The sequence below is a fragment of the Galeopterus variegatus genome, unplaced genomic scaffold (genome assembly GCF_000696425.1).
Source record: "Galeopterus variegatus unplaced genomic scaffold, G_variegatus-3.0.2 Scaffold5921, whole genome shotgun sequence".
In the NCBI taxonomy this organism is placed as follows: Eukaryota; Metazoa; Chordata; class Mammalia; order Dermoptera; family Cynocephalidae; genus Galeopterus; species Galeopterus variegatus.
In genome coordinates this window covers 79,090-91,810 of record NW_007732032.1, presented here as the reverse complement: position 1 = coordinate 91,810, position 12,721 = coordinate 79,090, and the positions used below count along the sequence as shown (strand labels likewise).

General features: G+C 39.3%; 1 protein-coding gene across 2 annotated transcripts in view; it reads left to right on the top strand.

Moving 5' to 3' along the window:
* Window positions 1–12,721, top strand: part of ACSL1 (acyl-CoA synthetase long-chain family member 1) — a 39,480-nt gene that overhangs the window by 22,319 nt on the left and 4,440 nt on the right. Inside the window, exons 7-16 of one of the 2 annotated variants that reach the window (XM_008590201.1) lie at window positions 295–327; window positions 489–540; window positions 1,080–1,153; window positions 3,909–3,986; window positions 5,654–5,788; window positions 7,192–7,326; window positions 7,992–8,087; window positions 9,056–9,128; window positions 11,007–11,095; window positions 11,767–11,883. In XM_008590201.1, coding sequence (XP_008588423.1) covers window positions 295–327; window positions 489–540; window positions 1,080–1,153; window positions 3,909–3,986; window positions 5,654–5,788; window positions 7,192–7,326; window positions 7,992–8,087; window positions 9,056–9,128; window positions 11,007–11,095; window positions 11,767–11,883 — 882 coding nt within the window. Of the gene's footprint in view, window positions 1–294; window positions 328–488; window positions 541–1,079; window positions 1,154–3,908; window positions 3,987–4,056; window positions 4,135–5,653; window positions 5,789–7,191; window positions 7,327–7,991; window positions 8,088–9,055; window positions 9,129–11,006; window positions 11,096–11,766; window positions 11,884–12,721 lie in introns of both variants that reach the window. The other variant, XM_008590202.1, reaches the window with a different exon arrangement.

Sequence of the window (12,721 nt, the reverse complement as noted above, 5' to 3'; positions counted from 1 at the left end):
TTTAGATGATTTTGCCCAAATGTAGGCTAATGTAAGTGTTCTGAGCACCTAGAAGGTAGGCTGGGCTAAACTATGATATTTGGTGGATTGGGTGTATTAAATGAACAGTATTTCCAACTTACAATGGGACTATCGGGATATAACCCCATTGTATGCTGAGGAACATCTGTAACTTCTTTTTTCCCCACCTTCTCTTCTCGCCCTGGCCACAGACTTGGCTTGATGTGACCTTATTCTTTGCAGTTGGAAAACGTTTCCATTTAAGATTTTTTTTTTTTTTCTCTTCTAATTAAGGACCTGGGAAGAGCCAACAGACGGAAACCCAAGGTAAGTACACTGTGTCAGACCCTGCCGTAACCCTCTATGTAGTTTTCAATATCTACTATCATTGGAGATCAGTAGAAATCTTGGGCAATACCTTATGGCTTATAGTTTTCTTTTCTATTCAAATTTATACCAGCTTTATTAGTTTTTTTAATCTTCTTTAGCCTCCATTACCTGAAGATCTTGCAGTAATTTGTTTCACCAGTGGAACTACAGGTAAGTTTTGAAATAGACTTGCTTGTAAGTGGTATCTGGAAGTCTGTATTCTCAGTCCCCTTTTCTGGATGACTTTTTAGCTAGCTATAGATGGACTGAAAACAGAAGAGGTGGAAGTGATTCAAGTGTTGTCTTCTTGTTGCTTTGTTAAGGTAGTCTCAGAATCTGAGAGTGCCACGTATTTCCTCAAAAGTTTATTGAAAGTGACGTTAGATTCACCCATCTTTCTAGGACAGACTACATCAGTGGTTCTCAGGAATAAAATTCCTGAGTTTTCTTCTCTTATTGTTACACACACCCTCTAAAATTTGCTCATATTAATAAAGATTGTTGTAGGTAATCTTTAGATAGTAAGTTTCATTGAAAGGGATTGCAAGTTACTCAGGAATTTAATGTTACTCAACATCCTGGCTTTCACAGGTGTAACCTAACAGAGGTATTTGAGGCTCTAATTGTGTAGGGTTTCTGGGCTTCCTTCTGTCATTCTTTGATGGGGTTTCTTAAATCTAACTTTGTTCTGGCTCATATGTGCTCCACAGGCAACCCCAAAGGAGCCCTGATCTCTCATCGAAATATAGTGAGCGACTGTTCAGCTTTTGTGAAAATGACAGAGGTAACTTCTTGGGATATTGTCATCTTTCTTCATATTTTTTGGTTGGTATTAGTCCTCAAGAATGAACGTGGTAAAGGCAGCACTGCCGTGTTAGGTCCATGTTGTATTTAGAACACCATCTGGAATATAGATAAGGTCTGAACTTTAATACAGCCAAAGGTCACGAACTTCTCTCAAATGATTTTTATTGTGGGCCTGATCTCCAACTTTTGCATGTGACCCTTAAGGTGACTTGACAGATGGAATTTTCTACAACTTTTATATAGCGAAACTTTATTTGGATACTGCCCTATAAATATTTCCAGAAAAGGACAGAGAAGAGATGACTCTTTAATGCTTTTATCAACCATTCTAGTGTTGGGAAAATAATTTAAGTTGGCAATGAAATGTTAAAGGCTGCTGAAGGTTTTTGAATTATTATTATTTATTGTGATCAATTTGACTTCCATTGTAGGAGAAGGATTAAAGCCTCGAACTTCAATTAATTTCCTGTCATCTTAAAGTTTGCCATCCAAGTGTCTTAGTCTGCTCAGGTTACCATAACAAAATACCACAGACTGGGTAGCTTAAACAACAGACATTTATTTTCTCACAGTTCTGGAGCCTAGAAGTCTAGGATCAACTGCCGGCAAATGTGGTTTCTGGTGAGGGCTCTCTTCCTGGCTTGCAGACGGGCATCTTCTTGCTGGGTCCTCACATGGCCTTTCCGCTGTGCATGAATGGAGAGAGAACTCTAGTGTCTCTTCCTCTTCTTATAAGGACACCAGCCGTATCAGATCAAGACCCCTCTCCATACATTGGGGATTAAGACTTCAACATGTGAATTTGGGAGAACAAAATTGAGTCCATAGCACCAAGAGTATATTTCAAACTTGCCTTTTAAAAAGGTATTTATTAAACAATATAATGCCTTTCCCTCATACTCTTTTCATGCTTTTACAGCTCTTGGGAGTTTTCTGTAGTCTGCATTTTTTGTGACAGGAACCTGTGCTTACTGGTTTTGGGGAATGGACAACTTTGGTGGCTGTAGATGATTGATCTTTGAGGGATCTTGCCACTTATTTCACTCTACTCATACTTTCTTAGTCCCAAATACCTTTTTGGGTGTATACTTTCTTTTCTTTTTTTTTTTTTTCTTTTCGTGACCAGTAAGGGGATCGCAACCCTTGGCTTGGTGTAGCCCACACCGCGCTCAGCCAGTGAGCGCACCGGCCATTCCCATATAGGACAACTTTGGTGGCTGTAGATGATTGATCTTTGAGGGATCTTGCCACTTATTTCACTCTACTCATACTTTCTTAGTCCCAAATTCCTTTTTGGGTGTATACTTTCTTTTCTTTTTTTTTTTTTCTTTTCGTGACCAGTAAGGGGATCGCACCCCTTGGCTTGGTGTAGCCCACACCGCGCTCAGCCAGTGAGCGCACCGGCCATTCCCATATAGGATCCAAACCCGCGGCAGGAGCGTCGCTGTGCTCCTAGCGCTGCACTCTCCCGAGTGAGCCACAGGGCCGGCCGAGGGTGTATACTTTCTAAATAGAGTTCAACATTTAGTACCTTACCAAAGTGAAATTTTAATTTCCTAATTGGCCTTTGAAGAAAACTTGCTGGCTCATTGGGAAATTATTATAGAACTTTGTTTAAAATCAGTTATTATATAAAGGAACATTCTCAACTTTGTAAAATTTCTGATCATGATAATAGACTTTATTTTTTGTACTAAACCAGAAAATTGAAAAATATAGATATTATTGAGTCTGATTTCTCAGTATATAACAATTTCATGCTGAGAAGTACTAGTTGGGATGCAGGTCACATTAAATAAAATCAAGCTAAGACTATAGCATGCTCAGCCTACATCCAACACTTTCAGGTTTCTGTGTCTGCCCAGAACTGGGGCTTTTATCTCTTGTCACATAATTATTAAGGATGACCCAGCTTTGGGGAGGGCAAGGGCATGGCTCAGAAGTAGGTGCATCACCCCCTAGGTAACTTGACAATACACTCATTCCTTGGTGTGGTTGCACTTCCTGTTGGCAACCCCCTGTTTTAGCCAAAATTCTTTGTTAATAAATGAACATTCTGTGCAAACTTACGTTGTGCCTGCCACTATGTAAGGCCCATTCTGAGGGAAAACAGGTGTCCAAATTTAATCTTCCTCTGGACCCATCATGGTCAGCAGTATATAGGAGAGCAAATCCCCCAGTGCCTGAAATGAGGTTATGTTTAACAAATTCAGATATTTTTCATGGGGCGAAGTAAATCTTTAAGGTAAAATGTTGATCAAACTCAAATACTCTAGATACATTTATACTGTAAATAAAAGTACCTTGGAAACAAAATTTCTCTTTTCTTCTGTCTCATTTTCCCTTTGCAACATAATATGCTATCTTATGTTGAAATGGATCTTATATTTCTTACCTTAAGGTGGAATTGAACTTGCTAGGTAGTGGGGTACTATAACTCTGAAATACTAAATGGTCAGAACACATAATCCCTTACCAGTTAAATTTGGGCAAAATTTTCTTTGTTTTGATTAAAGTCCTAAAGTGAATTTACTTTGTCATTAAGAATGACCACTCCTCTATTAGAATAATTAAAGTATTACTTTTCAATTTATTCTTTGAGAAAAAATTGCAGACCATAAGCGAAAAGCTGTTTCTCCTTAATGGTAAGGTACTATGTGCTCTCTGATGTAAAATGGAAAAATGCTGGAAATCTTAATGCTTCTCTGCTATGCTGGTGTCTTTGTTTACAGAATTCAGTCAATCCTTGCCCAGATGATACTTTGATATCTTTCTTACCTCTCGCCCATATGTTTGAAAGAGTTGTAGAGGTAGGCATTTAGTTTTGTTGTGCTTGCTTGCTTGTTTGTTTGTGTTCTGCTAAGTTGTTGTGTTTTACAGAAAATACTTGCCTTGAATACCAGTGACACACACATTTCGTTTTTACCACTTGCACACATGTATGAGCAACTATTGCTGGTAAGTTTGATGTGTATCCCCGTAGAGAATTATTTGCTCAGCCCCATTTTAGAAATGGTGCAAATGATTCGAAAGAGTGCAAATTCTTTTTCTGGGTCTGAACTGTAGATTTGAACTTTAATAATTTATTTTAAAATTAGAAGCTCCAATTTTTGGAGGGTACAGAAGAATTCTGGAGGAATATGGACATGATTCCAGAAAGATTAACTGTGAAAGTAAAATTTTTATGAATTCAAATCTTACAAAGCCTAGTGAGGCTTCTGTGCTGTAAGAAGTCTCTATTTTTGATTGTGCTTTGTTCATAATGCACAAGTTGACTTAAGACTAAGTTTTTCACCAATATCCTAGTGCCCTTGGAAAAGGAGGATGATCTTTAGCTTAACTGTGCTCCCTGTACACAACTGTGCAACTAATTTATAAACTGACCAAAAGGCTTCTTTTTCTCCTTTGTGAACAGTTTTGGATTTTATACTATAAGAGAAACAATGGGCACCATTCATTCCTTTCTTGAATATTTATTGAGTGCCAGCTGTGTGCAGGCACTGTGCTAGGTGTTGGAGACAGAGAGGCTTTGGTTGGCTGCTGCCCTGTAGGATTTACTTACCACTAAAGGATCAAGGGTCATTAGATCCTATCTTCCATGTGTTACTTCTTACTTCCCACACACCTCAGAATCTTGTGAGTTTATAAAGTGATCTCAAATGAGTTGCTAATGGACCATATGTACCTAACTGTCCTTGTAGAGGTATATCTGGGAGGTGAGCCACACCAAACAAAAGCCTCCTGAGTTTTAATTTTTAAACAGTGAACCATAGTGTACCTTCCTAGTGGTTTCTGCTTTCAAGCCGGGGACCATTTATACTTCCGTTGCATCAACTTTTGAATCTCCGTTTTAAAATTTAAAATAGGCAGACTATGTGTCAGGTCCCTATGACAGACCAGTGCGGTTTGCACTAGACAGGAAAAAGAATCATGCAGTACATTATAGCTGAATGGCAAGCCACTCTGGTATTAGATATCCCATTGTCTCAACTTCAGCATGTCCAGCAGCTTATCAGAAATCTTAGTTAGATTCAAATAAAAGAAAATGAAACTTTAATAAGATTGGACTGTAGGCAGGTAGTTACATTTTTATTTTGAGAATAAACTAGACCTAAAGTTTCTGGAAGGCTAAAAATATTTAGAGTATAATTCCATGTCACTCATTCAGTAGATATTTATCACAAAGCTAAAATAGTAGAACCTCTATAATCATGACTAAAAACAACATACCCTGGTTTCATGCTAACTCCTGTACCTTCAGCATGATCAAGAGAAATACCACATTTCTATGTTATACAATGACTGGTAAATACAAAAACAATTTTTAAAAAGCTGCCTATACTTAGAAACTTCAAGATTTCTGGAAACACGCCTGAAATGCTAAAACTGAAGTCTCGTGTGTTGTCTGTGTGTGTGTATGTGTTGTGTAACCCCTGAAGCAATGATAAATGTTTGCTGTTTCTAATTACTTCTGTAGTGTGTAATGCTGTGTCATGGAGCTAAAATAGGATTTTTCCAAGGAGATATCAGGCTGCTTATGGATGACCTCAAGGTGCTTCAACCGACTATCTTTCCTGTGGTTCCAAGACTGCTGAACCGGATGTTTGACCGAGTAAGTTACAAGCGGCAAAGTGTGGGAGACAGAGTGTTGGACTCTGAGTCAGAGGCTCAGGTTTGAACTGGGCTCAGTCCTGCACCATCTGTATGGCCATCGACAGTCCTCTTAATCTTAAGAACTTCAGTTTACTCATCTGGAATATTAGCGTCCATTTCCCTCAGAGTTGTTAGCAAGGGTTATGAGAGAAAACACATGTGAACACACTGTGTGAACCTTAAAACAAAATACTATAAGTAAGGTGGGAGGTCATTTTATTTTTCAATGAACTCTTTGAGCCTCTGCTTTCTCATCTGCAAAGTGGACTGTTCCCTCTTCTCCCTTGATGTCTGTCTCATAAAGTTGCTAGGTGGATCACATGAAAACATTAACTGTGAAATGGTTTTAATCGATTGTAACGCTCCATGCATATGTAGAATCATGCTTACTTGGCTTCATTGAGAGAAGCAACTCAGCTGAGGTGGGGACCAAGAGAATGCCAGCCCCTCTGTGGTGGCCAGGACCACATGGACCACACAGCTGGGGCAAGACAGTGGGGAAGGTGAGAAAGTGTTGGTGAACAGCGTGGGCGATCTCCAAAATGAATTTCCATTGGGCAGTGTTACTCTTTATTTTGAGGCAGGGCTTCTCATTTCTGAGAACCTTCTTATTTTTTTCAAGCTTTATTGAGATATATAACTCACATAGCTTACAATTTACCCATTTAAAGTGTACAATTCAAAGGTTTTTAGTATAGTCACAGAGTTCTGCAACCATTGCCACAGTCAATTTTAGAAAATTTTATCACCTCAAAAAGAAACCCTTTACCTACTCTTTAGCAATCATCCCCCACCCTCTATCTTCCTCTACCCCTAAGCAAATACTAATCTACTTTCTAAATGTGTAGATTTCTCTATTCTGGACTTTGATATCAATGGAATCATACAATCGTTATGTGTTCTTTTGTGACTGGCTTCTTTCATTAGCATGTTTTCAGAGTTCATCCACACGGCACATGTCAGTACTTTATTCCTTTTAATGGCCAAATGATATTCCACTGTATGGATATAACACGGTTTATTTACTCATTCCTTCATCGATGGGCATTTGGGTTGTTTTTCCCTTTTGTTATGAATAGTGCTGCTATGAACATTCATATGCAAGTTGCCGTATGGATGTGTATTTTCATTTCTCCTGGGTATCAACCTAGCAGTGGAATTCCTGGGTCATAACAATAACTCTGTGCTTAGCTGTTGGAGGAACTGCCAGATTTTTTTTAAAGTGGCTGCTCCATTTTACATTCCACCATCAGTGTATGAAGGTTCTCATTTCACCACATCATCATCAATACTTGTCACTATCTGACTTGTTGATTCTAGCCATCCTAGTAGTTATGAAAACCTTATTTCTTGCCTCATTAGATTTTTGGACAAGCAAACACCACCCTGAAGCGATGGCTGTTGGACTTTGCCTCCAAAAGGAAAGAAGCAGAACTTCGCAGCGGTATCATTAGAAACAACAGCCTGTGGGATAAACTCATCTTCCACAAAATACAGGTAACAAGGAGACTCACAGCTACCATTTCTCATAAAACTAATTTGGGTTTCAAAATTTCCATAGGACTTTTTTTTCCTACCGCTCCTCCCAAGGCTTTTTATTTCTTTAAAGAGAGCTATGAAGGTGAGGGAGAGAAATGACATGTTTTTATTCATTTTGACACATGTCTAAAAATTAAGGACAAACTATTAAGTAAACTTCAGTCTCCAAGATAAATCTGAACAATATGGTAGCTACCTAGGAGGAAAAGGATTCAGGGTACTGTAGCCTATCTGATTCTCCATCTTGTTGAGCTTTTCCGGAATAAGTCACTATTGAGGTAATTTATTTAAGTGTGAGTGATAAAGAATCTGTAATAGTGTCCCCAAAATGCCAAAATTGTGGTAGATGCCACGCATCCACCACACTCTTGTTCGCTAAAGTACCTGTAAGCAGAGGTGCTGGCCCATTGAGAAGAAATGGGGTAGTTATGGGTAGAAACAAATTTAATTCCTGTGCTCCTGTTATGAATATGTGTGCATCGTCTCCAGTGTAAGTTTGGTGCAACCTGCAGAGGAGCTGGTGGATTAGGGACAGGGATCTCCTGCAGGTATCTTTGACTGAGGAGCCCACAGACTCCCAGATATATACTGCTCACTTTCTCCCTGTCTCCCTACCTCGCAAGTCGAGCCTGGGTGGAAGAGTCCGGCTGATGATCACAGGAGCCGCACCAGTGTCTGCCACAGTGCTGACGTTTCTGAGAGCAGCCCTTGGCTGTCAGGTGAGGTAGACTCATATCACTGGATTATCCCAGACTTTATAATGCTGAGTCTTCTTTTTTACCAAAAGTCATTTTTATTCTTTTTGTGTCATGTCTATCTCTTTTTTTTTAATTGACAAATAAAAATTGTATATGTTTACAGTATACAACATGATGTATTGATGAATGTACACATTGTTCAATGGCTAAATCAAGCTAATTAACATGTGCATTGCCTCATATTCTTTTTTGTGGTGAGAACAGTTAGCATCTACTCTCTCAGCAATTTCCAACTGTGCCATACACTGTTATTAACTATAGTCACCATGTTGTAGAATAGGTCACTTGAACTTACTCCTAACTGAAATTTTGTGTTCTTTGACCAGTATCTCCCCAATCCTACTCGCCCTCCAGAGTGTGTATGTATGTGTCTTATTTTTATTTGGAAGGTATGTTATTGCTAGGTTGCTTGAAGAAATAAGCATGTATAACTTCTTATCCTAGCAGGGGTGTATGTGTGTGTGTCCACCATTTTCTCTAGGGTAAGGCACAAGATTCACCTTTAGAGTCAGGCATGCAGGTATGGGAATGGGTCATGAGTGATAACCCACCTGCAAACCATGCTGAGAGCCTCTTTTAAAGGGGGTAGGAAGACTTGGTGACAGATAGGACACATGTGGGGTGCACCCATAAACTGACAAAGCAAATGTGCTCCTAGGTGGGGAGTGGCCTGTCACGTGGGTTCTCCCTTGCAGAAAGTAGAAAATAAACACAACAGCTGCTGCTTGGCGTGGGGGTGAAGATGTGTGGATGCTATCAGAAAGTGTTTTGTACTATTGAATGAACTTACTAAACAGAAGATTTGAAAAGACATTTCACCACGGTCAGCCGTTACTCAGGAATTAGTGGAACTTAATTACTTGTGCATTTCCAGCAAAGGTGTGTGACTGTCCCCCCCTTTAATAACATTTCATCTCTTGGTGACCCAGTTTTATGAAGGCTATGGGCAGACGGAGTGTACTGCCGGGTGTTGCTTGACTGTGCCTGGAGACTGGACAGCAGGTATGATTGGAAGGAGAGTCTTTTTAGGAGTCTTATTTTTCAAATTGTGTTATTGGAATTATTGGAGTTGGGTTAATCATTGGTTGATTCATTAACCAACTTAAATAGTATCATATTTCAAATAATTGGGCCTTGGGGCAAACAGTCTTATAAATCAGAGAGCTATATGGAAAATGCCTTCCGTGGCCAAGTGTGATGGAATTTGGGGGATCTAGCTGTAAAGCTGGGTAGGAGTAGAGATTTGCCTGCATCTTTAAGGCAACATCTGAGAGAGGATGTCCTTTATACCAGATTCAGAGTATCTGGCCCAACAGAGCTTTCCAGTAATTAATTGGGGTTTCATTATTTGCTGGTAATTTTAATTCCCAAATAGTTATTAAGTTTATACTATGTGCTTTGCTAGGTGTTGGGACTACAGTTAGAAATAAACACAAGTCCTTTTTCTCAAAAGGAAGAACGGGGAGGACAAACCCAAAAATAATTGACTGGGCACCTGTCATGGATAAAGTTGTATGATGGTTGCTTATGTCGTACATTATGGTGGCTGGCCAGTTAGCTCAGTTGGTTAGAGCATGGTGCTGATAAATCTAAAGTCCAAGGTTTGATCCCTATATCAGCCAGCTGCCAAAAAAAAAAGCACATTCTGTGATTTTAATCCCAACCACACCCCTGTGAGATAAGTACTGTTACTCCTGAGAGGAAGTGCTTACATAGCATGTAAATAATGTATAAGCATTTACACAGCATTATGCTTCTGAGCCAGGATTTCAGCCCAGGTCTAACTGCGAAACTTCTGTGCTTTTCTCTATGCTGCATGGGTAGTATATTCTATACTGTGATAAATAAACTTCCCTAACTTATTGATGTATTGTAAATATTAGCATTATCTAGTAACCTAATCCTACTGAGATTGACACTGATAGTTTTTGAATCTTCTTCATGGTGCTTGTTTAATTTTTTTTTCTTTTTTTTGTAAAAATAAAGCCCACTTTATTGAGGTTGAATTGACAAACAAAAAGCTGTACATATTTAACACATACAACTTAATAAGTTTGAAGCTTGTTTAATTTTTAACCGCAGGTTCCTTAACAGCCAGAGAATTTGGACTAGTGATCTCTATAAGCTAAAATTATTAAAACAAAGGAAGAATTATTTTTCTTACCAGCAGAGAATTTGGAGTAGTGATCTCCATAAGCTAAAATTATTAAAAAGTAGGAAGAATTATTTGCAACGCTTTTAGAACATATCTAGTATCTGTTTTTGTTTTATGGAAAGAACCCAATCCTAACACCCTTTGGCAAGAGAGTTCAATTAGCTGTGGAAAAAAGCACCGTCCTACCTTACCAAACTGAAATATAAAACACACTCATCCCTACTAAAGGAAATAAAGACTGTATTGATCGGAACCAGGTGGTGCATGAAAGAATAGTCAAGATTTGCTGAAGCTGCATATATGCTGTCTTCTCATAGAGAGTAGGGACATTATGAAGTCCCTATGTGGGAGGGGTGGCTAGAAAGGAATGGCATATAAAGGGTGGGGTCAGTCAGACCTAGAAGCCAGGCAAATGCTTTTAGAAAGCTTGCTTCCAGGTATTTGTAGGAACCCTTAAAATCAGCAGCCAAATTATTTATACTTTGAAAAATACAGTATTCAGAGCATCAAACTTGGGACAGGTCCTGAAGAGACTTGTGAATATTTTCATCTCTATTCTATAAATAAACTCTTAAATTATTTTACCAGGGAGAGGATGGCTATAAGTGCAGAAGCCAGAAGTTCATACCAGCTGTTATTATGAGGAGGCTTGTCTGTTATAGTAATAAATTGGCCTGAGGATAGTAGTCCCCTTAGGAATGATCATTCTCTTGTTTAATGTACAGGCCATGTTGGTGCGCCAATGCCTTGTAATATTATAAAACTCATTGATGTGGAAGATATGAATTACCTGGCATCCAAGGGCGAGGGTGAGGTGAGCAAAACCCCATTAGTTATTTAGCCTCATCGCCACTTCCTATACTAGCTGCCCATTATGACGCAGCTCAGTAAAGCTATTGAGCTGACTTTATTGGTGATCCTAGAGTCAAGCAGCTTCTTTCTGAAGGTGCATTTATGTTTAACTCTTGAGGGGCAGGGAGGAGGGACACAAGAGCCTGCCTTCTTCTGCCAGACTTGAGAGGGATTTGGGCCCAAGAGCATGCAAATATTCCCATGGCCTAAGTCCTTGGGGCACATCTGTCTGCTAATTGCCCTGGATACCTATTAGTGAGCTACTGGGTACTGGATAGAACCCTAATTACTTAAAAGTGATTTCATCCCCTGTGGGGCTTTCCCAAGGCAAGCATTAGCCTGGCAGTTTGACTGCAGATGAGGTCATTAAGGAAGGGAAGTGGGGGCATTGGAGGTACCCGCAAGATCCCGATGGGGCTCTGGTAACTCCCTCTAGATCATGGAATTCAGGGCTTTTGGTAAAGGCTGGGACACACACACACACGCACGCGCACACACACACACACACACATACGTTTTCTGTGGAGAAGCCCCAGTAGCACACGCACACGCACACACACACACACACACACGTTTTCTTTGGAGAAGCCCCAGTAAATGCTGTTAACAGATCATCTTTTTTTCTTTCTGTAGGTGTGTGTGAAAGGGCCAAATGTATTTCAGGGCTACCTGAAGGACCCAGCAAAAACAGCAGAAGCTTTGGATAAAGATGGCTGGTTACACACAGGGGACATTGGAAAATGGTTACCAGTAAGTCATTGCCTCCCCTGTTCACAAAGAGTTTTGTTGCACTGTAGGAAATAAAATACTCTGTCTGCTATACAGCTGACATGTGCCAGTGTACCCTAAATTTTCTCTTTCCCTTCTCCTTATTGAGTGGTGTGATGTTGACTGTTTCATTTTCTGCAGGGGAAAGGCTTATGTTCTTAGCCTACTTGTTTAGGATTGTCACTTTAACATTAGCAAATACTTTTTTTTCCTGCTTCATATTAACTCTGGTTACTACTTCCCATTTGGAATCCAAAAAGACTATGTTTCTATAATATCAATGCTGTGCCTTGATGTTGAAAACTTAGTTAAACAAGATCTGGGGGAAATTGTGATAGACTGCCAGGAATTAATGATGGGCAAGAATTTGGGAATGAACATGTTTCTTGGGTTTGTCATCTTATTAAAAGTAGGGTGTTTCATGGATCAGACCAACTCCTATGAGTTTAGTCTCAAAACCACTTACTGTAGAGAAATTCCAGAATCCTTCTTAGGAATGAGAGGCTTGTGCAAGAAGCTTTATCTGTCCTACCCATAGGTTTGATCAGATTTTTTTTTGTTGTGGTAACAACCACTGCTTTTTAAAAATTATTACTATGTTGAATTGCAAGCACTAAAATAGCTAATGTAATTTTTATTAATGTGTATTGTCAGACTTTTGTAGATTTAAGGTTCTCGTTACTCTGGAATTTTTCTTCATTAGAAAAATGGCCCCCCAAATTAATTCATATTTCATGATACCCAAACTATTTAGAAATAAATCTAGTCCCTCTTTTCAGGTTCAAGAGGGATTAAATATCAGTTCTAATTCTAACTCTGG